This window comes from Pan troglodytes, chromosome 9 (genome assembly GCF_028858775.2).
Source record: "Pan troglodytes isolate AG18354 chromosome 9, NHGRI_mPanTro3-v2.0_pri, whole genome shotgun sequence".
Taxonomy (NCBI): Eukaryota; Metazoa; Chordata; class Mammalia; order Primates; family Hominidae; genus Pan; species Pan troglodytes.
In genome coordinates, this window is record NC_072407.2 from 70,391,385 (window position 1) to 70,417,338 (window position 25,954).

Consider the following 25,954-nt stretch of genomic DNA (forward strand, 5'->3'; position numbering starts at 1 on the left):
TGCGGGCCGGGGCTGCCCAGGCAACTTCCTGACAACGCCTTAGGGGTGGGAGGAAGGAACTGGAGGTCTTGGGCATGGGCAGGGCAGTACCAGGAGTGCTCTGGGCATAGTGCTCCATCCCAGGGCTGTGTATCTTGCTGGCTTAGCCAGTGGCCCTCACGGTTTGCTTCTGCCCCACAGCCTCGCCGCTCCTGCTATTTGCCAACCGCCGGGACGTACGGCTGGTGGACGCCGGCGGAGTCAAGCTGGAGTCCACCATCGTGGTCAGCGGCCTGGAGGATGCGGCCGCAGTGGACTTCCAGTTTTCCAAGGGAGCCGTGTACTGGACAGACGTGAGCGAGGAGGCCATCAAGCAGACCTACCTGAACCAGACGGGGGCCGCCGTGCAGAACGTGGTCATCTCCGGCCTGGTCTCTCCCGACGGCCTCGCCTGCGACTGGGTGGGCAAGAAGCTGTACTGGACGGACTCAGAGACCAACCGCATCGAGGTGGCCAACCTCAATGGCACATCCCGGAAGGTGCTCTTCTGGCAGGACCTTGACCAGCCGAGGGCCATCGCCTTGGACCCCGCTCACGGGTAAACCCTGCTGCGACTCCACCTGGGTCCAGGGGGCGGGGAGTGTCACCATTTCTCTCTCGAATTTACATGAGCCCAAGTTGTTTTTCAGAAAAAGGGTGTGACTCTTAAAATGAATTCGTGGGGGGTGTGTTGGCTCATGCCTGTAATCCCAGCACTCTGGGAGGCCAAGGCGAGCAGATCACCTGAGTCCAGGAATTCAAGACCACACTGGGCAACATGGTGAGACCCCATTTCTACAAAATATACAAAAATTAATCGGGTGTGATGGTATGCACCTGTAATCCCAGCTTCTTGGGAGGCTGAGGTAGGAGGATCATTTGAGCCTGGGAGATCGAGGCTGCAGTGAACTGTGATCCCACCACTGCACTCCAGCCTGGGCGACAAAGTGAGGAGATCCTGTCTCAAAAAAAAAAAAAAAGAGCTCAGCTTTCAAGATTTGTTATTGTTGAAGGAATTACTTCCCCTTGAGATTCCACAGTTATGTTCCTTTTTTTTTTTTTTTTTTTTAATTGAGATGGAGTCTTCCTTGTTGCCCAGGCTGGAGTGCAGTGGCACAATCTCGGCTCACTGCAACCTTCGCCTCCCGGGTTCAAGTGATTCTCCTGCCTCAGCTTCCCAAGTAGCTGGGATTACAGGCGCCCACCACCATGCCCAGCTAATTTTTGTAGTTTTGGTACAGATGGGGTTTCACCATGGTGGCTAGGCTGGTCTCGAACTCCTGACCTCAGGTGATCCACCCACCTCGGCCTCCCAAAGTGCTGGGATTACAGACGTGAACCACCGCGCCTGGCCCATAGTTATGTTCCTTTTTAAAACTTGCATGTCTGAGGCAACCGATGTGGTTGGCCATGGGTTTGAATGGTTAAACACATCTTTGCTGTGTGTATGGTGGGCGGCCTGGGAAGTGCGGACGCTCAGGCAGGTGGAATTTGCACCTTCTCCTGGCTTTCTAATTGCATTGGCTGAAAAAGTGCAGCTCCTTGTCTGGAAGCAGAACCTGCTGGGAGTGGTTCTCGGGTCCGTTCTGGAAGCTGCCCTGTGTCCTCCTCAGCTCCTAGTCTGGCTGAGTTCACCTGGGCCCTTGAAGGCTCAGGGCCTGGCCGTGATCCCAGGTGGGGAGAGCGTGGGTGGCAGGAAAGCTTTGGAGTCGAAGTCCGGGGTGGAGAGTTTAAGGGGAGGAGGCCCAGCTCCACTGGCCAGCTAGGCCAGGTCATCCCAGACTCCCGAGCAGAGGGAACAGTTTGCTTGGCCACCCCTTGTCCCTCCTTTGTCCCTTTTCTTGCAGCCTGGGAGTGACTCTGGGGGCCGTACACACACCCTTACCTGGGCTGTGCTGAGCCCTGGCCCTTGCTGACCTGTCAGGTTCTGTGCTGGGTCAGTGTCAGAACTGGTTGGCAGAGGTCTTGACTAGAACACACGAGCCATTTCCCACCACCCCCAGGCTCAGTTGGAAGCCCTTTGCCTGTTAGTTCATTCAGTGTCACCACAGTCTCTCAGCACTCCCAGCCTGGACCTCACCGGTTGAGGGGCCGGCCTAGATCTTCTTTGCGCAATGGCACGATCTCAGCTCACTGCAACCTCCACCTCCCGGGTTTAAGTGATTCTCCTGCCTCAGCCTCCTGAGTAGCTGTGATTACAGGCGTGCACTACCACACCTGGCTAGGTTTTGTATTTTTAGTAGACACAGGGTTTCGCCATGTTGGCCAGGCTGGTTTCAAACTCCTAACCTCAAGTGATCCACCCGCCTCGGCCTCCCAAAGTGTTGGGATTGCAGGTGTGAGCCACTGCACCCAGCCTGACCTAGATCTTCTAGGTTAGAAAGTCCCAGGAGTGGGCGGCCGTGCGTCCAGGCCTGCCACAGGAGCCCGCCTGCCCTCCTCCCTGAAGTCAGGGCTCTGGAAGCCCTTCCCTTGGCCGTGCCCTGTGGGACAGTGTCCAAGCTCTGGAGTAGGATTGAAGACCCCTGGGCTCTAGTCCTGGGGCCACCAACTTGCTGTTGCCCTTTGCAGTGACCTCCTCCTGACTCTCATGGTGCCGGCTGCAGGAGCCGGGCGGGAGGGGCTGGTTGCCAGATCCTGCAGATGCCCCTCCTCTGGGCCTGCCCAGGGTAGTGGGAATGAGGGTGCGGGGTGAGGGTCTGTCCTCACCAAGGCTGGTGTTTGGGAGCTCGGGAAGCAGAGTGCCATGTGGCCAAGTTCACCTCTTTGCTCTGTGCGGTGACTTAGGAAGCCATTGACTGGCTTCTGACGAGCACGGGAAGGGCTGGAGCCTTTCAGAGCCCAACAGGTTTGTGTGAGAGCCAGGCGTGTGTGTGTCTGAGCAACTGAGTGTGGGAGTGGGAGGATGTGAGCGTGTGTGTGTGTGCGTGTGCACGCATATGCGTGCATACGTGTGAGCCTGTGTGTGTCCGTGTGTGTGCATGCATGCGTGTGAGTGGATATTTGTGTGTGTATGAGTGTGCGCACGTGACTGTGTGTGCACGTGTATGTGCCCGTGTGAGCGAGTATGTGCGCGAGAGTGTCTGCATCTGAACCAGTCTGTATGTAAGTACGGGGTACCAGCAGGGGTGGGACGCGGTGGAATTTATCGCCAAAGTATTTTGAGTCCCTGAGGTCAGGCCAGAGCAGCCTCGTGCCCCCACTACCTGAGAAGTGCCCCCGGCCTCCCAGGGGTGCTGTGCTGGGCAACCACTCATCCCTGGAGCCCCTCGTATGCCCTCGCTGCCCTCCGAGTGGGCTAGCCACCCCCGCAGCTGCCAGGGAGCCAGCTGACCTCCGGGTCAGCCTCTGTTCCGCCTGGTGAACTGTTGCCCTCTCAGCCCTCTCCCCCTGCACTGTGACTCCAGGAGTCGCGGGGTTACTGACCTTCTTTTTGGAAGGGTCGGCTGGTGTAGCAGTGTCTCTGGCTAGGAGGGGGCATCTGCAGTAGTCGGAGAGGCTGAAGATAGCAGCTTGCTAGAAGCCCTCTCCCAGGGCCGGCCTGCGGTTGCTCACCAGCGGCTGCCGTGGCCATCGTGTCGCCAGGACCTGCGCTCCTCCTGTCCTTGCGTTCCCTCCCAGCGTGGGTCGCTGCAGCTCCCTCACCTCCCAACCAGACATCCACTGCATTTGTGAGCCCTTGCGCACTGGTCCTGCTCCCCACGCAGCGGGTATAGCCCAGTCTCTGGCCCTTTCAGTGAGTGGGAGGAGATGGTAAATGAATAGTATTTGAAAGGGACGTGTGCGTAGGGGGATAAAGCAGTGCTTGGGTGCTGTGGCGAGGGGCTTCCGTCGGAGCTCAGGTGCTGGGAAGGCCTCTTGGTGACTTTTGAGTCGAGACTGGAAGCAGATGAGGCTGAGAACCGTGTGGCTGTCTGGGGGCAGCGCGGTCCAGGCAGAGGGATCAGCCAGTGCAAAGGCCCTGGGCTGGTTTGGGGCGGGGCCTGTTTGAGGGGCTGTAGCAGAATGTAGGGAAACAGGGCCCAAGGTGTGAGGAGAGGACACATGAGGTCTCGAGCAGAGGAGGTGCCAGCTCTGACTCGTGCTGGAGGGCATCCCCTGGTGGCTGGAGCGAGAGTGAGCTGTGGGGTGGGTGGCGTGGGGGCAGGAGCCCTGTCCACAGTTATTACCAGAGAAAAGACAGCTGGATTTGCTGGCACTCTGCATGTAGGTTCGATAGAAAGATGAGACAAGGTTGGCACGGTGCCACTCTGTGCCTCAGTATCCTTGTCTGTACAGAGGCGTGACCATGCTGCATGTCATGAGGAAAACACCAAGAACAGTTTGTGAGTTCAACAAATGTTAGCTGTCGTTATAATAAAAATGCCCTTTCCTCGCCACCAGAAGTCCAGTCTCCATGCCTACGTGGTTTTGTCTTTTTACTTCTTTATGGCTTTTGCTATGTTGGTTGGGAAGTGCTCAGTGCTAGGTTGGGAGGTGATCAGTCGGGAGGTGCTAGGTGATTTGTTGGGAGGTGCATGATGCTCAGTTGGGAGGTGCTAGGTGCTCTGTTGGAAGGTGATTGGTACTTTGTTAGGAGGTGCTTGGCGCTTGGTTGGGAGTTGTTGGTGTCCAGTTGAGAGGTGCTAGGTGCTTGGTTGGGAGGTATTTGATTGGGAGGTGCTCGGCACTTGGTTGGGAGGTGCTCTGCACTTGGTTGGGAGGTGCTCGGTGCTAGGTTGGGAGGTGATCAGTTGGGAGGTGCTAGATGCTCTGTTGGGAGGTGCATGATGCTCAGTTGGGAGGTGCTAGGCGCTTGGTTGGGAGGTAATTGGTCCTTGGTTGGGAGGTGCTTGGCACTTGGTTGGGAGGTACTTGGTGCCTGGTTGGGAGTAGTTGGTGTCCAGTTGAGAGGTGCTAGGTGCTTGGTTGGGAGGTATTTGATTGGGAGGTGCTTGGCATTTGGTTGGGAGGTACTTGGTGCTTGGTTGGGAGATGCTGGGCCCTTGGTTGGGAGCAGTCTTTCCCATGCTCAGATCTGAGCTGGCTTTGCCTGCATCATCTCTGCGAGCCAACTGTCCCTGTTTGGCTCTGGCTTTTCTTAACTATTTGAAATGGTTCCTTTACGTGCTTGCCTCTGAATTCTCTCCCAAAAGCCCTCCCCAGGATCACACCTGTGGCTGTTCACTCCCACCCCTGCCCCTGGGGCAAAGTTGACCTTAGTGTTGATTCCTGGGCCTCTCCCCACACCTTCCCTTTGCTCCAGTCATTTGAATGAGAGAGTGAAAACAGTGAGATGCCGGCTCCCACTCATCAGATCCAGTGATGCTGATGACGCCAGCCATGGTCCTACCCTGAGGTGCTGACTCTGTCCCTGTAGGCTCCATGTCTCCGGAGAGGGAGAGGGAGAGGGAGAGGATTCCAGCCTGTCACAGGGCCTGCGGGCAGCAACCCCTGCTCGCCAAATACTGACTTGAATAGTGGTCCTCAGGCATAAGTGTGGGCGCTGAGTCCTGGGGCAGGACTGCTGTCCTGAGAGTGGGGACAGTGGAGGGCGGGTTTGTCCTCTGTCCTGGCCACAGGCACACGGTTGCGAGGAGCATCTTGGCCTTCCTCCCGGCCCTGCTAGAGCCCCCGTCATCTCCTGTGCCCTCCTGCAGTGCTGTCCCCCACCAGGGTCCTTCCTCAGAGGAGGGGGTTCCTGCCCCGGCCATCGTCAGGAAGGGGGTCTCTGGGTCTGAGCGTCCACCTCAGTGTGCACGTGGCCAAAAGGATCAAGAGCCCTGCAGCCAGGGGGGCCCCTCCTGAGACTCGACTTCGTTGCAGTTTCAGCAATGCAGGTGGCCCCGTGCAGACATCCAGGCAGGGTTGAGGGAAGGCACATCCCTCCCAGGCCCAGGATACCCATGTGGGTGGCAGAGCGGGCTCTGGGGATGACCCTCTGGCCCCTGAGGATCTGGGGCCAGAAAGACACTGGCTTAGCATGGGAGGAGTCCCCGGCCTGTACCAGCCTGACAAAGGGCTGCAGTGGCCCCCAGGTCTCAAATTAAAGCCAGGGTGAAACCCAACCCCCTCTTTAAAATGCAAAATGGCCCTTCCCTAAAATAACACACAACCACAACCGCAGCTGGCTCTGCACGAAGGCCATGCTGCAGCTCTTTTCTTCGGAAGTCGATTTTCCTCCGTGGAATTTGGCTGGGCTTGTGGTAGCGTTTGAGACTCTGCAAGAGCACGTCCACGCCAACCAGTCTCTGGTCACCGACTGGCTCGCAAATTCCCCATTTAAGGAAACCAGCAGGCCTCTGTTATGAAACTCGGGGAAGGAATGTGAATTATGCTCCATGCGGAGGCTCCTGCTCCTGCACGTTTTCCAGCCTTTTCCATGGGCCACGGTGGAGCATTTGGGGAAGGCCTGTGTGGATTCCCCCCCAACTCCAGACTGATGCCCCTGATACCTTCTCAGGAGGTGGCGGAGGGTCTGGGCTCTGTCCAGGCTCCTAGGGGTGGGGACGTGCAGGTAAAGCAAGGCGTCTGCCGCAGGCACGTGGGAGCCTTCCCTGGGCTGGCTGCCAGCACCTTGGAGTCCCAGGCTGCCAGGAAAAGTTCACCCACACCCGGGCTTTGCTGGCGAAGGGTGAGTCATATGATGGTCGGGCTCGGGCCCTCAGCAGACACCAAGTGTGTTCCCAGAGCTGCCGCTCAGCGCCTGTAACCTGGAACAGGCCAGCCTTTCGGGGCCTCAGTTTTCTCATCTGTCTAATGGGAATAGCAATTCCCACCTTCCCTGTGTTGGTTGGGTTCTCACTAGATGCACAGGAGACAGCAGCTTGAGAGGGACTGTTTGGAGAGCTGTTCCATGTGACACCCCTCTTACCCCGTCCCCACGGGGCCGGAGGAGCAGGGGCTTGGTGATAGCAGCTGGGCGCAGTCAGCCTCTGCAGGGAAGAGGGCACGTTTGGTTCGAGGCTCCTATGCCCTCATTCTTGTTGATCTTGTCACAACCCCTCTGGAAGGTGGAGATGGTACTCGCTCAGGAACGATACCACTCAAGGAAGCATGGCCCCCTGGATGGGGTGGCCCTTGGTGCACCTGAGGCTCCTGAGGCTGCAGAGCACCATGGTGGGGGAGGAGGTGGCTGTGTGTCTGTCATTTGCCTCTTCTACTGAATGGAGACCCCCAGAGGGCAAAGTGGGGCTTGTTCTCCCTGTGTCCCGGGATCACTCTCATGCCTGGCTTGGGCGAGCTGCCTGTTTCTAAATCACTTGCTAAGGCTGAGGGGAATGGGGTTTGCCGCCCACCCCAGGAAGAAGGGAGCAAGGGAGTCAGCACCATTTTACAAGGACCAAGAGTGGGAGGAGGCTCCTCAGAGGACATTCTGGGCACTGTCCCCTTTCTCTGCTGTGAAGGGTGGACAAAACACAATAGGTCTGCCAGCCCTTGTGTCCTGTGGCTCATCCCAGCTGGCTGGGATGGGAACTGAGTCCTCCAAGCTGGTGTGGTTCCCCTCTGGTCTCCGCTGAGAGTCACGCCCAGCCTCTGGGCACACACCCTGTGGTCACCTCCAAACAGGGCACACTGGGCACTGGCGGGGGTGGGACCTGCCATCCCAGACCTCGTGTCTACTCACTTTGTCTTGGTTCATTGGCCAGAGATCAAGTAAGGGTGCCCTGAGGATGTGCTTGTTTCTCATGGATGGGTGATGCTTGTCTCTTGGGAACATGGAGAAGCAAAGCCACGTCGCCCACAGACCTACCCAGGAACAGCTGCAGCTTCAGGTTCAGGGTCCATCCCAGCCATGGGTTTTATTCTTTTTTTTTTGAGACGGAGTGTTGCTGTCTCCCAGGCTGAGAGTGCAGTGGTGTGATCTTGGCTCACTGCAAGCTCCGCCTCCCGGGTTCACGCCATTCTCCTGCCTCAGCCTCCCGAGTAGCTGTGACTACAGGTGTCCGCCACCATGCCCGGCTAATTTTTTTTTTGTACTTTTAGTAGAGACGGGGTTTCACCGTGTTAGCCAGGATGGTCTTGATCTCCTGACCTCGTGATCCGCCCATCTCGGCCTCCCAAAGCGCTGGAATTACAGGCATGAGCCACCGCACCCAGCCTTTTTTTTTTTTTTTAGGCAGGGTCTCACTCTGTCATCCAGGCTGGAGTGCAGTGGTACAGTCACAGCTCACTGCAGCCTCGACCTCCCAGGGCTGAAGGGATCCTCCCACGTCAGCCTCCCAAGTAGCTGGGACTACAAGAGTGTGCCACCATGCCCAGCTAACTTTTTTTTAATTTTTATTTTTTGTAGAGGCGGGATTTTGCCATGTTGCCCAGGGTGGCTCAAGTGACCCACCCACCTCAGCCTCCCGAAGTACTGGAATTACAGGTGCGAGCCATCGTGCCTGGCCATGTTTTGTTGTTTTTAAATAGACTTAATTTTTTCAAACAGTTGTAGGTTCACAGCAAAATTGATGAGCAGCAGGTACTGAGTTCCTATACATCCCTGTCCTCACACCCACACAGCCTTCCCAACTGTCAGCATCCTGTGCAGGGTGGTACATTTGTTACAACTGATGAAAGCTGGCTGACGCACCATCACCCAAAATCCACGTTTACACGAGGGTTCGCCCTTGATTTGTACATTCTTGGTTTAGACAGATGAATAAGGACATGCACCCACCATTCCATGTCATACAGGATAGTTCCACTGCCCTGATTTTCTGTGCTCCACTCATTCATCCCTCTCCTCTCCAACTCCTGGCAACCACTGATGCTTTACTGTCTCTGTGTATTTGCTTTTTCCAGAGTGTTATAGCATTGGACTCATACAGATTGGCTCTTTCACCTACTAACATGCATTTAAGTTTCCTCCATGTCTTTTCATGGCTTGATAGATCGTTTCTTTTCTTTTCTTTTTTTTTTTTTTTGAGATGGAGTCTCGCTCTGTCGCCCAGGATGGAGTGCAATGGTGCGATTTCTGCTCACTGCAACCTCCCCCTCCCGGGTTCAAATGATTCTCCTGCCTCAGCCTCCTAAGTAGCTGGGACTACAGGTGCTCACTACCACGCCTGGCTAATGTTTTGTATTTTTAGTAGGGACGGGGTTTCACTGTGTTAGCCAGGATGGTCTTGATCTCCCGACCTCGTGATCCACCCGCCTTGGCCTCCCAAAGTGCTGGGATTAGAGGTGTGAGCCACTGGGCCCGGCCGATAGCTCATTTCTTTATACCACTAAATAATATTCCATCCTGAGTGTTTTGAATTGCCTTTTAGAGGTTCATTTACAGCATTTTCATGGTAGCAAAAAAATCAGAAATAACCTGAAGTTCTTTAAAAAACTTACAGCAGAGTACACTAGGCAATCATCAAAAGAACAAGGAATCTTTCTATCCGCGAGAAGGGAAGGTGCCCAGAATTTACTGTTAACTGAGAACAAGTTGGAAATAGTATATTTTGATTGCCCAGCTTAAGGCAGGAATACCTGAAACCATACCTGTTGGTTATTTCCGATGGGTGAGATTTTAGGGCAAGTTCACTGTCTATTGTTTCATGTCTGCATCTATGTAGACAAAAACAAAAAACAGATCTGTGTTAGCTGCTTCTCTTGCCCTGCCCCCGTCACAGGTACATGTACTGGACAGACTGGGGTGAGACGCCCCGGATTGAGCGGGCAGGGATGGATGGCAGCACCCGGAAGATCATTGTGGACTCGGACATTTACTGGCCCAATGGACTGACCATCGACCTGGAGGAGCAGAAGCTCTACTGGGCTGACGCCAAGCTCAGCTTCATCCACCGTGCCAACCTGGATGGCTCGTTCCGGTAGGTACCCACGCAGTCCTGGGGCACCCCTTTCCCCTTTGTCCCCAGGGCTTTTGAAGGCGTTCCTTCTTAACTCAGGCCTACAGACTCTTCTCTGAAACTCTGGGGCCCTGAGGAATGCAGGACTTCTCAGAACTTGGAACAGCTTCAGGGTCTGTGTGGCATTTGCCACCAGCCCTTGAATATTTCTATAGCAAATGTGGCACGTTCATTCTAAGTAGGGCAGAAAAGACTATCTGTAGCCCACACCCATGCACAGTTTTTTTTTTTTTTAACTTTGTTTTTTTGAGACAGAGTCTCACTCTTTCACCCAGGCTGGAGTGCAATGGCATAATCTCAGCTCACTGCAGCCCCCACCTCCCAGGCTCAAGTGATCCTCCCGCCTCAGCCTCCCGAGTAGCTGGGACTACAGGAGTGCGCCACCACACCTGGCTAATTTTTGTATTTTTGGTAGAGACGGGGTCTCACATGTTGCTCAGGCTGGTCTCAAACTCCTAAGCTCAAGGGATCCTTCCCCTCGGCTCCCAGAGTGCTGGGCCAGCCACTGCGCCCGGCCCATGCACCAAATGAGGTTTTATCACCAGATGAGCAACAAAAGCTTTCCATCTTCAGAGCGTCTTTGATTTTGGAATTGTTGGGGAGGGCTTATGGCCCAGCAGGGTTGTGAACAGTAACCCTGTCACACGCACCACCCCCACCCTGGCCCTATCCCAGCTCAGGCATCCTGAGGGCAACAGCCGGAAGCTGTCTCAGTTATTGGTGCATTCCCCAGTCTCACCAGGGGGCCTTCCACATGGTCAGTGCTCAATAAAATGGGCCGAGAATGAGTAGGAAGGGTTTTCCTCTCGTTGGTTAATTGCTTTTAGAGCCTTCTGGTCAGCATAGCTTCCCAGCTCCGTACTTAATTACCCCTTATAGAAACATCCCTTCTGTGTACAGGTGAAGGGCAGTTTATTCACTAACCAAGTGCTGCCTGCTGCTAGCCCTGTGCTAGGTGTCAGGGATCCTCCTGGGACGGCAGACCCCATTCCTGCACTAGTGGAGCTCCTGGCCCAGGCAGGGATGTGGCAGGTGTCTGTGCAGAGGGCAGTAGTGACTGCATGGGAGGACTCAGTGGCTGGATTTCTGCAAACACAGGCCAACACCCACATGAACAGACTTGAGGGCTTGGGCAGCTTTGCTCCACACTTGCCAGGCCTCGTGTGTTAGTTATCCATTGCTGTGTAACAAAACAGCCCACAACTTAACAGCCTGAAACAGCAAACAGGTTTTTTATGGGGAGGGAGTCAGTGATGAGGAGTGGATTAGCTGGGTGCTTCTGGCTCAGGGTGTGACCTGAGGGTACACTCAAGCTCCTGGCTGGGCCTCAGTCATCTGAAGGTTTGAGTGAGGCCGGGACATCCACTTCCAAGCTCATTCTCAGGGCAAGAGGCCTCAGTTTCTCCTGTTCCTCTTATGCTGAGCCACACATCTCTTTTGGGCTGGTTTGAAAATATCCTGTTGTCCCTGGAAGTGCAGACCAGCGGGTCTGGTTTGAGATTTGGAAATGTGGTTACCCTGTAGACTGTGGTTCTTGGGAGCTGAGTGATCTTACAGTTATGAAGGGTGGACGAGAGGATAGAAAGGCTGCAGCTGGGAGTGCCCTGGTCAAAGGATGGTGACAGGGGACAGTGAGGGTGATGGAGGTTGAAACATGCTAATGGTGGTGGCGGTGGTGGCGGCGAATCCTTCCATAGCACTTACTGTTTTCCAGGGACCTTTATCAGTTCATTTAATGCTCACACCACCTCTATGAAACGTTTGCTATTATGTTTTATTTTTATTTATATTTTTATTGTTTTGAGGCAGGGTCTCACTTCGTCACCCAGGCTGGAGTGCATTGGCACAATCATGGTTCACTGCAGCCTTGACCTCTTTTTTTGTTTGTTTGTTTGTTTGTTTGTTTTTGGGATGGAGTCTTGCTCTGTCCCCCTGGCTGGAGTGCAGCGGCACCATCTTGGCTCACTACAACCTCCACCTCCTAGGTTCTAGCGATTCTCCTGCCTCAGCCTCCCAAGTAGCTGGGATTACAGGTGCCCGCCACCACGCCTGGCAAATTGTTGTATTTTTTTTAGTAGGGACGGGGTTTCACCATGTTGGCCAGGCTGGTCTTGAACTCCTGATCACAAGTGATCCACCCACCTGAGCCTCTCAAAGTGCTGGGATTACAGGCGTGAGCCACCACACGCGGCCACAGCCTTGACTTCTTGGGCTCAAGTGTTCCTCCCACCTCAGCCTCCCAAGTAGCTGAGACCACAGGCACGTACCACCACGCCTGGCTAATTTATTTGGTATTTTTTTTGTAGAGATGAGGTTTCACCATGTTGCCCAGGCTGGTCTCAAACTCCTGAGCTTAAGCCATGTGTCCACCTCAGCCTCTCAAAGCACTGGGATTATAGGTGTGAACCACTGTGCCTAGCCTGTGTTTGCTATTTTGATCCCCTGTGCACAGAGAAGCATGTGAATTTGCCCAGAGCCACACAGCTAGTCCCAGCCAGGGTTGGAACATAGGGTCTGTAGCCCCAGGGTCTGGTCTGTTCTCAGCCTCTCTCCCACCTGCTTCCCCGCGGGATTCTTCTGCCTCTGCAGCGGCCATCGCTCTTCATGATGCACCTGGGGCTATTCACATGGAAGCGTCGTGTGTGGGGGGACGAGCTCTGGAGCCACACAGACCTGTGCAGGCCCCTTTATCTGTGACTGTGGCTGGGGCAAGGGCCGAGGCTGACCTTCCCTCAGTGCTTCTGGCTGAGGCAGAGCATGGCCCAGGGAGCAACCAAGAGTGATGGGCCTCTGGCTTCTCTCACTGAAAAATGGCCACATGGGCTGGGCGCCATGGCTTACGCGTGTAATCCCAGCACTTTGGGAGGCCGAGGCGGGCGGATTACGAGGTCAGGAGATCGAGACCATCCTGGCTAACACGGTGAAACCTCGTCTCTACTAAAAATACAAAACATTAGCCAGGTGTGGTGGTGGGTGTCTGTAGTCCCAGCTACTTGGGAGGCTGAGGCAGGAGAATGGCGTGAACCTGGGAGGCGGAGCTTGCAGTGAGCTGAGATCCCGCCACTGCACTCCAGCCTGGGCGACAGAGCAAGACTCTATCTCAAAAAAAAAAAAAAAAAAAAAAAGGCTGGGCGTGGTGGCTCACGCCTGTAATCCCAGCACTTTGGGAGGCTGAGACGGGCAGATCACGAGGTCAGGAGATTGAGATCATCCTGGCTAACACAGTGAAACCCTGTCTCTACTAAAAATACAAAAACTTAGCCGGGCATCGTGGTGGGCACCTGTAGTCCCAGCTACTCGGGAGGCTGAGGCAGGAGAATGGCGTGAACCTGGGAGGTGGAGCTTGCAGTGAGCTGAGATCCTGCCACTGCACTCCAGCCTGGGCTACAGAGCGAGACTCTGTCTCAAAAAAAAAAAAAATAAAATAAAATAATAAAATTAAAGAATTAAAAGTAAGGCCGGGCGTGGTGGCTCACGCCTGTAATCCCAGAACTTTGGGAGGCCAAGGCAGGTGGATCATGAAGTTAGGAGATCGAGACCATCCTGGGTAACACAGTGAAACCCCATCTCTACTAAAAATACAAAAAAATTAGCCAGGCATGGTGGCCGGTGACTATAGTCCCAGCCACTCGGGAGGCTGAGGCAGGAGAATGGCGTGAACCCGGGAGGCAGAGCTTGCAGTGAGCTGAGATGGCACCACTGCACTCCAGCCTGGGCGACAGAGCGAGACTCTGTCTCAAAAAAACAAAAACAAAAAAAAATAAAATTAGAAAATTAGCTGGCCATGGTGGTACATACCTGTGTTCCCAGCTACTCAGGAGGCTGAGGCAGGAGGATGGATTGAGCTTAGGAGATTGAGGCTGCAGTGAGCCATGATCACACCACCACACTCCAGTCTGGGTGACAGAGCAAGACCCTGTCTCAGAAAACAAACAAAAAAGATAACATTGTGGAAAACAGTTTGGTGATTCCTTGAGACGTAAACATTGATTTACGTATGACCCAGCAATTCCGCTCCTAGCTGTATACTCTTAAGAATCTAAAACAGGTCTTCACACAAAATGTGAATGGACAGTAATGTCCGTAGCAGCACTGTGCACAACAGCCGAGGGTGGAAATGACACAAAGGTCCCCCAGTGGGTGAATGGATGCACAGATTGGGTTCTGTCTGCACACTGGAATATGGTTCACCCCTAAAACGGGATGAAGCACTGACATGCTACAGCCTGGATGAACCTCGAAAACATAGTGCCAAGTCAAAGAAGACAGACATTAGAGGCTGTATATTGTGATTCCGTTTATATGAGATGTTTAGAATGTGTGAAGTTAAGTCCATCAAAAGTGTTTGCCGGGGCTGGGGGCGGGGACTGGGGAGTGACTGCTGACGGGTGTGGGGTTTGCCTGTGGGGCAATGGAAGTGCTTTGGAACTAGACAGAAGTGGAGGCTGCACCACCTTGCGAATGCACTAGGTAACACTATTCACTTTAAAGTGGTAAATTTAGGCTGGGTGCAGTGGCTTATGCCTGTAATCCCAGCACTTTGAGAGGCCAAGGCGGGTGGATCGCCTGAGCTCAGGACTTCAAGACCAGCCTTGGGCAACATGGCAAAACCCTGTCTCTACCAAAAAAATACCCCCCAAAAATTAGCTGGGTGTGGTGGTGCACGCCTGTGGTCCCAGCTACTCTGGAGGCTGAGGTGGGAGAATCGCTTGAACCTGGGAGGCAGAGGTTGCAGTGAGCTGAGATCACACCACTGCACTCCAACCTGGGTGACAGAGTGAGACCCCATCTCCAAAAAAAAAAAAAAAAAGTAAACGTATGTCCTGTGAATTTTACTTCAATAATTTTCTTAGAAAACAGCATCAACAAAAATGAACAGAAGAGGTGGTGGATCTGCAGAGCCCACAGCTCCCATCTTCCCTGTGCCACTTCATGAGTGTCACCCTCTCCTGGCAACTGTGCTGAGGGCTGGGGACGTGGCGGGGACCCTCTGCCCCCAGGCCCACCCTCAGGGAGCCTGTCACGGGGCGAGGGTCATTAAGCAAATAAAACTGCACATTACTGACCACGTCACATTATGATCCTGTTCCCAGTGTCCATAATCTCATTACACCCGAGTCCTCATTTGCTGGGCACTGTAAGCATCTAGAAAAGAATAGCTGTTTCTCTGGTTGATGCCAAGTTTCATTTACTCTGAAAGTATAAATTATGAGCATTGTAAGAAGGAGCGAGTGCACATGGCCTGATTTGTATACAGAGGTTAAAGCGTTGGGCAGGAGAGGTGTGCTTTTTGCCAGGCATGGCTTCCTCCTTTCTTCCCTGGGGGAGACTTTGCCACTTGACCTGGGGGAGCCCGTGTGTCACCATCACAGGCTGTGTTTGGGAGGTGCCCTGTGCACGCCGGGAGAAATGCACGAGGGCGCCAGCTCCTGGGGCTCTTGACCTGGCCTCACTTGTCTGGTTGAAAGCAAATGGGAAGCCTGGCATGGTGGCGCACGCCTGTAATCCCAGCGCTTTGAGAGGCTGAGGTGGGTGGATCACCTGAGGTCAGGAGTTCGAGACCAGCCTTGCCAACATGATGAAACCCTGTCTCTACTAAAAATACAAAAATCATCTGGGCGTGGTGGTGGGCATCAGTGATCCCAGCTACTCGGGAGGCTGAGGCAGGATAATTGCTTGAACCCGGGAGGCGGAGGTTGCAGTGAGCTGAGATTACATCACTGCACTCCAGCCTGGGCGACAGACCGAGACTCCATCTCAAAAAAAAAAAAAAAAAGAAATTAATTGGGTCAGCAGCAATGACTGTTGGGGGACCCTCCTGATGGCTCCTCCACCCCGCTTCCCTGACTGCAGGCAGAAGGTGGTGGAGGGCAGCCTGACGCACCCCTTCGCCCTGACGCTCTCCGGGGACACTCTGTACTGGACAGACTGGCAGACCCGCTCCATCCATGCCTGCAACAAGCGCACTGGGGGGAAGAGGAAGGAGATCCTGAGTGCCCTCTACTCACCCATGGACATCCAGGTGCTGAGCCAGGAGCGGCAGCCTTTCTGTGAGTGCCGGCTGGGGCGCGGGGGCGAGGGTGCGGGGGCTGGGGGGAGCGGGGGCGCGGGGCAGGGGAGTGGGAGGATGCGGGGGCGTGGGGGTGCGCGGGCGTGGGTGGGGTGGGGGGCAGGTGACCCCTCCCTGCAGAAGCCCATGCTCTGGGGGGCCCCCTCTCTAAAGGGGTACCTGCTGCAATGGAGGGATGTGTGTGGCTGGCTGGGGGGCACGGGCCTGCAGAGGACCCCTCTGCAGAGCTCATGGGGGCTGTTTCAGGCTCAGCAGTGGCAAGGGGATTTCCAAGGAAGGTTGCTTCGTTTTCAAGGCCGAGAAGAAGTTGTCTGTGTGTGTGTGTATATGTATTTATATACACATACACGTATGTGTGTATATATATATGGTTATTTATATATACATATATGTGTGTGTGTGTGTATGTATTTTTAATAGAGATGAGAGATTTTGCCACGTTGCCCAGGCTTGTCTCAAACTCCTGGGCTCCAGTGATCCTCACACCTTGACTTCCCAAAGTGCTGGGGTCACAGGTATGAGCCACCATGCTTGGCCCTGCAAGTCGCGTATTTATCAATGAATAATCTGCCCAGAATCAGCAGTTCTCAGCCTGGGGGCCATGCTGGGTTGTGACAGAGGTCCCTGATGGGGAAATGCACCAGCTTCTGTGACAGTGGGGCTGCGGCTCTGGGGACAGTGGCCCACTCCCACAGGGACCAGGGATGGAGATTTCTGGCCAGGCCATTATGGAAGGTTTGGACTTTGAATTGAAATGTGGGGCCTAGGGGTGCCAGCTGTTCCCAGAGCAGGACACAGGAGGGTGGGGCTCTCTGGAGCTGTTTCCTGGTGAGAAAGTCGTGGTCACAAAACCCATCTACACTTGGGGCAGCATGAGGGAGGGAGAGGTTCATTTTGATGAGTTTGTTGTTCCAGTTATATCCGTATTTTGGGGCTGCTACACCCCAGCTTTCCCCTGGTTTGAATGAGGTGCTGGAAGCATTTATCGAGTTCCGTTCAATTGCTGTTGGTCATAGAAGGGCTTGGGAGAGTGACAAGCTTGGCCATCCCAGCAAGAGGGACAGTGTTCCTATGGAAGCTGCTGGGTCCACACATAGCACAAAGACAAGACAAGCCTTTTGCCCAGGAGCCCATTGTCTCTGGGGTTCCCGTCACTACCACGCAGGCAGGTCCTGACCCCGGCCATTGGAGCGTGGGGGGCAGCCTTTGCAGAGGGGTGTCCTTTGGGGGCTCCGAGGAGCTGGGGAGGGTGTTCTAGTCATAGGAGCTTGGTGGGAGGGAGCAGGTGGGGAGGATGTCACTCCATGGGCAGGTCACATCTGGGTATGAGGGTGGCCAGGAAGGTCACGGCTGGTTTTGGGGAAATTGCAGGCCGTCTGGCCAGGCTGAGGGCCCCATGTGGACGGGGCCAGCGATGAGGCAGGTGGAATGGTGCCCGCGGGGAGGTCCCTGATGCCACTTGAGGCCGATGTTTGGGCAGAGGGACACACTGGAGGCTGTCACGGGGGACGAGGCAGGATGTGACTCATTCAGAAACAAGTGACGGTCCTCTTCTGGAACCTTCTCTCACTCTGTCCTGGTTTTCCCAGTCCATACTCGCTGTGAGGAGGACAATGGCGGCTGCTCCCACCTGTGCCTGCTGTCCCCAAGCGAGCCTTTCTACACATGCGCCTGCCCCACGGGTGTGCAGCTGCAGGACAACGGCAGGACGTGTAAGGCAGGTGAGGCGGTGGGACGGGACGGGACGGGGCGGGCGGGCGGGGCGGGGCCTGGTGGGAATGGGTTGCGGCCAGCGGGGGTGCCCCAGAAGGAACCTCGGCAAACCCGTTCGAAATGATCCACTTGGCGGGTGTGGTGATTCAAGTCTGTGGTCCCAGCTACTCGGGAAGCTGAGTTGGGAGGATTGCTTGAGCCCAGGAGGTCAATCCTGTTTTGTTTTGTTTTATTTTTGCCCCAGATATTTTCCACTTTTTTACTCTCCGCCTTGGTCCTCAGGCACTTGGTGCTTCCTGGGACTGTGTTGCAGTGAGGCATGGCTCTTCTCCTCTGGGGCACCGGCTGAGAATCTTTCTTTCCAGGTGTCGGTTCGGGGTGGGCCCTTCGGGAAATCACACACGTTCAGGATGCAGCTCGCCTTCGGGGATGCTCCCGGGCCTGGGATAGCCAGTCTGGCCTCTGGGGCTGACCCTGGGGCCTGGCAAGCGAGGGGGTAACGAGAGGTGTCAGGAAAGCGCCATCCCTGGGACCAGTCCTCCCCGTTTCTGTAGCGTGATGGGGCCCAGCTTGCAGAAGGTGGTGGGGGACAGGGCCTGCTTCCTGTGCCGGTGTCCCACTCGGGAGGGCAGGGGGCTTCCAAGTGGGCTGGCTTCCACACTCAGGAACAGTCCTAAGGGCAGAGTCTCGGTGTGGGGCCCCCTAGAAGGACTCTCCTGGCATCCAGTGGATGGAGAAGTCTCCTTGCTCTCACTGCTGTCTGAGCACATGGGGGTCCTGACTTTAGGAACAGTTTCCTGGTCCCCCTGTTCTCGCTGGGTAGGGTCTGTGTTTGTGTGCAGCGGCTGGGGTGTGTGTGTGGTCGCGGCGCCCGTGGCGTGTGGGTCTTTTCTCTGCTCCCTGGCAGGGGTCCTGCGTTTGGTGAGGATTTTCCAGGTTTGTATTTGTCTTTCTCTTTCTGAGAGCAGGGCATCTTTAATGAAGACATGGCTGTTTCATCAAAGGGTCTGTCTGCTGTGCCGGCTGCTGCAGGGGATGGTTGGAGAGTCTCCCCGACCAAGCATCTTGTTTCCCAAGTGGGGAGAAGGAGAATTTGAGAAATGGGGACTGGGGCGGCCTAGTCCTCACGGCTCTGGACAGCACCCCATTCATTCATCTGCTTGCTCATTCATTCGTTCATCCATCCATTTGCTCATTCAGCAGGCATTTGTTGAACACTTGCCGCGTGCTGGCATTGCTCCGAGGCACTGGGGACCCCGCGGTGCAGACAGAATCCCGGGCCTCTGGTGCTCGCACTCTGGGCTCTGGGGCTGGGTGGGTGGGGGAGACGGCACAAGTGAGTCCACGAGGGAGTCAGTGCATTAGAAAGGGTGAGTGTCTTGGACACCCGCTCCTCCATCACCTCTGGGGCCCTTCGCTGTTGACCGTTCACCTCGGCCTCAAAGGCAATGTTGAGAGAGAAACTGGACCCAGGGAAGGAGTCCAGATGAGCTGCCTCGTGAGTGACCTGGCGACACCAGGGGTTTGGACCAAGCAGGTTAAGGGAGGATTATAGACCCTTGAAGGGGAGGAGTGGTTTGACCAGGTTGGATGAGCCCTTTGTTTACAGAGGAGGCCAGGGCAAGTCACCAGCCTGGGGTTGCCCACAGCAGGTGGCATAGTAGGTTCTAGCAGGTGGGGTCTGGCTCCCAGAGCCATGAGTTTGCTGCTGCCCCATACCTGGGCCCTGGTGGAGCAAGGCCCTGGTCTCCCTCACAGACTGCCCCAGGACGCTGCCCGCTCCCTGGAGGAGGGGGTGCCTCGGCTGCACAAGCCTCAGTGGAGAAGGATGCTTGGCTTGCTGGCTGCCCGGGAACCTTGGCCTTCTCAGAGTTTGTTTTCTTTCCTGCCTGTCTGTTGGTGAGAAGAGGCTGAACTCAGTGCTGGAGCTGGACCCTGCGCTCTGCAGTGTTGGTTGAAGTCCTGGCGGAAAGGGAAAGAGTGAGGACATACGAGCTCATGACGGCAGGGAGCGGCCACCACAGTCAGGGCCGGGGGACGGAGGGGAGAGAGAATCACCAGAATATGGCAAAGGTGTAAAACAGGCAGCTCGGGCCGGGCGCAGTGGCTCACGCCTGTAATCCCAACAATTTGGGAGTCCGAGGCAGGTGGATCATTTGAGGTCAGGAGTTCAAGACCAGCCTGGCCAACATGGTGAAACTCCATCTCTACTAAAAATATAAAAATTAGCTGGGCGGTAGTGGCACGGGCCTGTAATCCCAGCTACTTGGGAGACTGAGGCAGGAGAATTGCTTGAGCCTAGGAGGCGGAGGTTGCACTGAGCCAAGATCGTGCCGCTACACTCCAGCCTGGGCAACAGAGTGAGACCCTGTCTCAAAAAAAAAAAAAAAATGCAGCTCGTCCTGGCTAGTCTGAAAAAGGTGGAGCATATATGTTGCCCAATATCCACAAATATTCCAGAAAATATCTGAGAAGAAAGCAGTTAATGAGACGGGCCTGTTCCCCTGCCCCGAGGCACACGTGTGGTGGGGGCCATGTCAGGAAGCAAGCCGGCACACAGATGGACATAGTCAGGACAGACCTGGATCGGGTACGGAACACAGCAGGGGCTGAGCTGGAGACTCCTGTACTGGGGGTGTGGCCGCCTGAGCTGGCAGGTCAGAGGTCTCTCTCAGGAGGCCTGAGATCTGAAGGACTAAAAGAGGGAAAGGCGAGAAGGAACAGCACGTGCAGCGGCTTTGAGGCAGGAGCATGCTGATGTTGGGACCGACTTCACGGGCTGTGTGACCTGCGTAGTCATATGAGGTGAGCTCTGTTGTTGACCTGAAATTCCTACCTTTTGAGTAAGGGACTATCTGCACTTCCATTTTGCAGCGGTCCCCACAAATTCTGTAACGGGCCCGGCTCTGTGTGTTTGAGAAGCTGAAGGGAGGTCTGGAGGTGGTCTCTTACTCTCTTGGTGTGTCTGTCTCCACATTTTATCTTCTGTTTTTTTGTTCCCCAGCCCTCCCTGCGTTTTTCCTGTATGTGACTGTGTGTCTGTGTGGGTGATCGAACCATAAGGCTTCCTGCTATTTATTTCACTTTATGCACTGCAGAAGCATTTGCGATTGCAGGAGGTAAATATGTATCAAAGACATGAGTTTTAGTGAAGGATATCTTTTTTTTTTTTTTTTGAGACAGAGTCTTGCTCTGTTGTCCAGGTTGGAGTACAGTGGCTCACAGCAGCTTCCACCTCCCAGGTTCAAGCAATTCTCCTGCCTCAGCCTCCCAAGCAGCTGGGATTACAGGCGCCCGCCACTATGTCTGGCTAATTTTTGTATGTTTAGTAGAGATGGGGTTTCACCATGTTGGCTAGGCTGGTCTTGAACTCCTAACCTCAGGTGATCCACCTACCTCAGCCTCCCAAAGTTCTAGGATCACAGGCATGAGCCACTGTGCCTGGCCTATGCCTGAACAATATCTTATCAAGACATGTCTTTTAGCCATCCTCCCGCTATGGGGCGTTTCTGTTCTCTTTGTGTTTTTGCCATTTCTGAGTCTTGCTGCTGTGGGTTGGGAGTGGGCAGGTGAGAGCTGGCTTGGGGCCTGGCCACTGGAGTTAGAGGGAGCAGGGCCTGGTGTCTGTTGCCACCATCGATTGGTGATGTCTGCCTAAACACTGTGTTGCATCTGCTGGGGATGTCTGCCTTGGGAGAGCAATGGGCATGTAGGAAGCAGGTGTCACCATCTCTGTTCTTGGGGTGTCAAAGCAAGGCTGGGTGTGGACATTTGTCGAAGGAGTGGGGAATGGACACAGCCCCCAACAAGCAGATCGTGCAGTCGTGCCTGTCAGGTGCCTTGCCCCAACAGTGGAAGGATCATTTGAGGTCAGGGGTTCAAGACCAGCCTGGCCAACATGGTAGCCAACATGGTGAAACCCTGTCTCTACTAAAAATACAAAAATTAGCCGGGCGGTAGTGGTGCGCCTCTAATCCCAGCTATTTGGGAGACTGAGGCAAGAGAACATGTTGCCCTGGGAGCTTTTGTTAAGGGTCCCTGTGTGGCTCCCTCACGTATCAGAGTTCCAGGAACGGGTGTGGGCCCTGATAAAATCCGAGACTCATGGCTCAGTGAAGTCGCACAGCTGGACAAGCTTGGAGACCCCCAAATAACTTGCCCAGGCTACCCTGGCTTGCAAAGGGCCACTGCTCATCCAGCGGTGATGGTGCCGTGCTGGGTGCCTGGCATCCGGTGGGTGCCCAGTGTCCAGCTGCCATGTCCACTGTCCATTCCCTTATCACCGTCATGTTGTCACCATGACCGGCGCCTTAGGTGCTGTGGCTGGTGCCAGGCCCGTGAGAGCTGGGGCAGGTTCACTCAGGGTCCAGGTTTGCCTGCATCGTCCCAGAATCCTCCCATACCTGGGGGAGTGGGCTGTCAGTGGGAGCCAGTAAAGGGGCGTTGATTTCTTTCCCAACCAGAAGAGGCAGGGGCTATAGACTTAGGTGGAGCCCCTGGCTCTTTGCTGGCTCCCAGGGTTCTAACAGCTGGGCCTTCTGAGCCCTGGGGACTGGCTGCTCATGGCTGAGCCCTTCAAGGGCATTGCGCTCCTTCTGCAAATGTCATTCCCAGTCTCCATGTCCAGGCCCAGAGCAGCCCTGGGGAGTCCTCAGGGCTCATTTTCCTGCAAGGGGGGGAGGGGGGGGGACGGGCCCTGTGGTGATTAGAGGAGGCTGCCTGCGCTCACAGTGGGTGGTTAGGCTACCCAGAGGAGGAGGCCCCTGCAGGCTGGCAGGGGGCCTGGTGGCTCTGGCCCCAGCCCTGGGCTCTGTGGCATGGAGCTGACACCACAGACACCTGTGGGGTTGGACCGCTGGATTAGCAGCAAGCCCTGCCCTTCCTGTTGGATAGCTTTTCCATTCCAGAGCCGTCAGGGCTGCAGGGCTGAGCACGCAGCTCCACGCTCCCTAGAGACTCAGCCGTCAGGGGTCACCTTTCTCTAGTCTTGTGGGAACTGTTTTTGCCCTCAGCCGTGAGAGGCACTTTTACACATAACTCAGTTGGAGCATGACTGGCACGCAGGAGAAAAACATTTTGTGTCATTTATAGGCCCTGCTTGGGCGAGACTCTGGGCCGGGAACGTCCACATGCAGCCAGTGTAGGGACTGTTTTACTCTGAGCCTGAATCTTTCTGCTTTGGTTCCAGATGCCGTGTGTAGGGTGTTCTGTCAAAGGGAGGAAAAAGCTCCTCGATGAGACAGAAAGATGCAACTGGGAGTCTGGTTTTGCATGAGGACGTGAGCGTTTCAGTTCACTTTTTTTTGTAAGCATGGTTCCCCAGTCTGACCTCAGAGCTGCCTGGAGATGGGCCCCACCCGCTTCCCGTTAATTAACCGGCTGGTGCTGGGTGTGGATGCTGGCTCCTCCGTCTCCCTGCCCTGGGCCCTTTTGAAGCTGAAGTGTTCCAGGGGCAGCTGGTGTGGAAATAGAGTTTTCTAGAGGTTTTAGAGTTGAGAAGAAACCTAAACTCTTCTTAGAAGCATTTCAAGGGTTTGTCACCAAGATGGCTCTCTGCAAATTTGAGGTGGTTCTAGAAGATCTTCCCATATTTCTTAATCCAGAGGGAGATGGGGATGGGCGAGAAACGGCTTTGTCCTTAAGGAAGTCGTGTTCTGGTTGGAGGACAGGCACCGCCTGGCATTGAAGTTGGTGAGTCAGAGACGGACCTGTGAGCGGGGCCAGAATGGGGCGCGGGCTTCAGACTTCACAAAGCAGACCACGCGGCAGCCTGGGGCTTTAGTATCCAAATGTCCTGCCCTCTGGGTTTCATTCCTTGCCGTAAAATATCACGTTAAAGGAAAATGTTTTGTTAAAAGACCACAGTCCTGTCACCTGAGCACAGTCGCTGTTCTCGGTTCCTCTGTGGCTTTCCAGGCTGCAGGTGCCCATTGGTATTGCGGCCGTGCGCCCGGCGGGCATGAATTAGCTGTGCAGCCTGGCTGCTGACGGGACGCCTCGCCTCGACTGAAAACCACCTGGAGATAGAAGCTGCTCACCCAGGGGCAACGTGAAGAAAACGTGAAATTCTGTCGCTTGTTGTAGCTGACAGCACGGCTGTGAGGTCCTGGTGGGCAGAGGCCTCGTGCAGGGCACCTCACCAGCCGGGATGTCAGAGCTGGCCGGAAGGAGCGGTGCCCATGGAGGGCTGCCAGTGCCCAGAGAGCCTTCCGAGGTGTCACGTTGGGCAATGAAATTCAGAGTCGGGCAGAGGAGGCCCTGGGGTCACACAGGGATCTCCTCCAGGCTATGGGTTGGTGAGGTCCAGTGTCTGGGGGTGAAGGATAGAGGCTCTGTGGTGAGGGCTCTGGAGCTGGCCCTGGGCTAGCGGAAACGCAGGTAACGAAGGAGGCTGTGCTGGTGGGACTTGTGCCTGTTCCCGAGGGAGGCATTGTGAGTGATGTTTAGGCCAAGAGGATTCAGGATGGAAGACATGGCTTGGTTTGTAGTTGGGAGCCGGCCAAGGAGTGGTGTTGAGAAAGTGCAGTGTCAGGCAGACCCGGGACCGTGGCGGCGAGGAGGTGCAGTGTCAGGCAGACCCGGGACCGTGGTGATGAGGAAATGCAGTGTCAGGCAGACCCGGGACTGTGGTGATGAGGAAATGCAGTGTCAGGCAGACCTGGGACTGTGGTGATGGTGAGGAGGTGCAGTGTCAGGCAGACCCGGGACTGTGGTGGCGGCGAGGAGGTGCAGTGTCAGGCGGACCCGGGACCGTGGCGGCGAGGAGGTGCAGTGTCAGGCGGACCCGGGACCGTGGCGGCGAGGAGGTGCAGTGTCAGGCGGACCCGGGACCGTGGCGGCGAGGAGGTGCAGTGTCAGGCAGACCCGGGACCGTGGCGGCGAGGAGGTGCAGTGTCAGGCAGACCGGGGACTTGGAGCACCTAGTTCCACTTGCGGGCTGACCTTCTATTTTTTGTCATCGTGTTGGGAGCTTAGGAAAGTGACTTAACCTCTCTGTGCTTCAGTTTGTCTGTTGGTAGAAAGGGGGTGATTATACTCCCCACTCCATGGGGTTTGGAGGAAGGCTGTGTGGGTTGTGCTGAGCAGCGCAATGGTGCAGGCTGTCTGGGTCAGTGCCGAGGGAGCGAGTCTTCCTTCGGCGGTTGTAATCAGAAGTAGCTTCCAAGGCTGGGTGCTGCCAGGAGGAGCTGGGGTGGGTGAAGGGGCAGTGGGGAGCACGGCTCACACGGCTAGCGGGTGACCTGGGGAGGACGGAGGGGGGTGTGCTGGGCGCTCCAGGCGTGTGGCTCCCTTTCCTGTGGGGCGAAGGTCAGCAGGGGGGCAGGGCCTGGCTGTGTCAGAATCACTCAGACTCTTAAGACACATCCAGAGTCCCCAGCCCCACCCCAACCCAACGCACCCACTCCACCAGAAGAAACGGGGCAGGTGGGGGCCAAATCTGTGAGTTCCCAAGGGAGGGCTGTGTGGGGCAGGTTGTGGGGGGCGGCGCTAGCATGGCCGGAAACATCTCGAGGTTTGAAGCCGGAGCCTCAGGTGAGACTCAAGGGTCCCTGGGACTCCCTCCTGGGTGTCTGACCGTTTATCTTTCATGGAGTTACAGGCGAAGACATTTCTGTGATGTCTTGAATTCTGCTTTTTCCTGATTTTGAGCAAATGAAAGCCAGCTGGGTGTAGGGAGTCAGGTGCCTTCCCCAAGGAAGGGGCTGAGAGGGTGGTCACAGCGGGACCCCAAGGGACAGGGAGCAGCGTTCCCAGGGGCACACAGGCGGCCTCCTAGAGGTAGGGATGCGTTGGGGGCGGGGGGGCCCGCACTGCTATGTGCCTTCAAGGTGGCACTATTTACGTGGCCCCTGAGCTGCAGGGTGACCGCTAGCCCTGGGCTGTGTCCTGGCTCCCCCGCCCCTCCTGAAGTGACCCCCATGAGACAGGGCAGGTATATCCCACGAGCCTCTGCCGCCCAGCGTGGCCGGGGCTCAGTGGGACCACGGCGGCTGCGATGCTGCTCTCTGCAGCTCAGAGTCACTCTCATCCCCAGCAGTCGAGTGCAGAGCCTGGGCCTCCGGCCTCCCCACCCCCTCCACACAGCCCCAGGACCGAGGCAGCAGCTGGCTTCAGTTTCTGCCATGTTTTTCCAATTATGTGGAATGAGCTAAAAACAGCAGGAGTGAGGCCTTATTTGGGAGTTGCCACCGCCATCCTCGGAAGCTGCTGTTCCTCACTGCCACCCCTCCAGCCCCATCCTCTGTGGAACGTGCCCCTGTTCCTTTGACTTTTGTCTCCTGCATATCCCTCCTGCTTGGGGGCCTTTGGGCAGTGGGCTTAGCGGCGT

At 55.6% G+C, this 25,954-nt stretch overlaps 1 protein-coding gene across 2 annotated transcripts in view; it reads left to right on the top strand.

The window, feature by feature from the left end:
• The window catches only part of LRP5 (LDL receptor related protein 5), a 137,664-nt gene that overhangs the window by 35,134 nt on the left and 76,576 nt on the right, over positions 1 to 25,954 (top strand). For both annotated transcript variants that reach the window (XM_016921396.3, XM_024347283.3), the window contains exons 2-5: positions 181 to 577; positions 9,606 to 9,803; positions 15,696 to 15,892; positions 17,502 to 17,633. In XM_016921396.3, the coding sequence (XP_016776885.1) occupies positions 181 to 577; positions 9,606 to 9,803; positions 15,696 to 15,892; positions 17,502 to 17,633 (924 nt within the window). The remainder of the gene's footprint in view (positions 1 to 180; positions 578 to 9,605; positions 9,804 to 15,695; positions 15,893 to 17,501; positions 17,634 to 25,954) is intronic.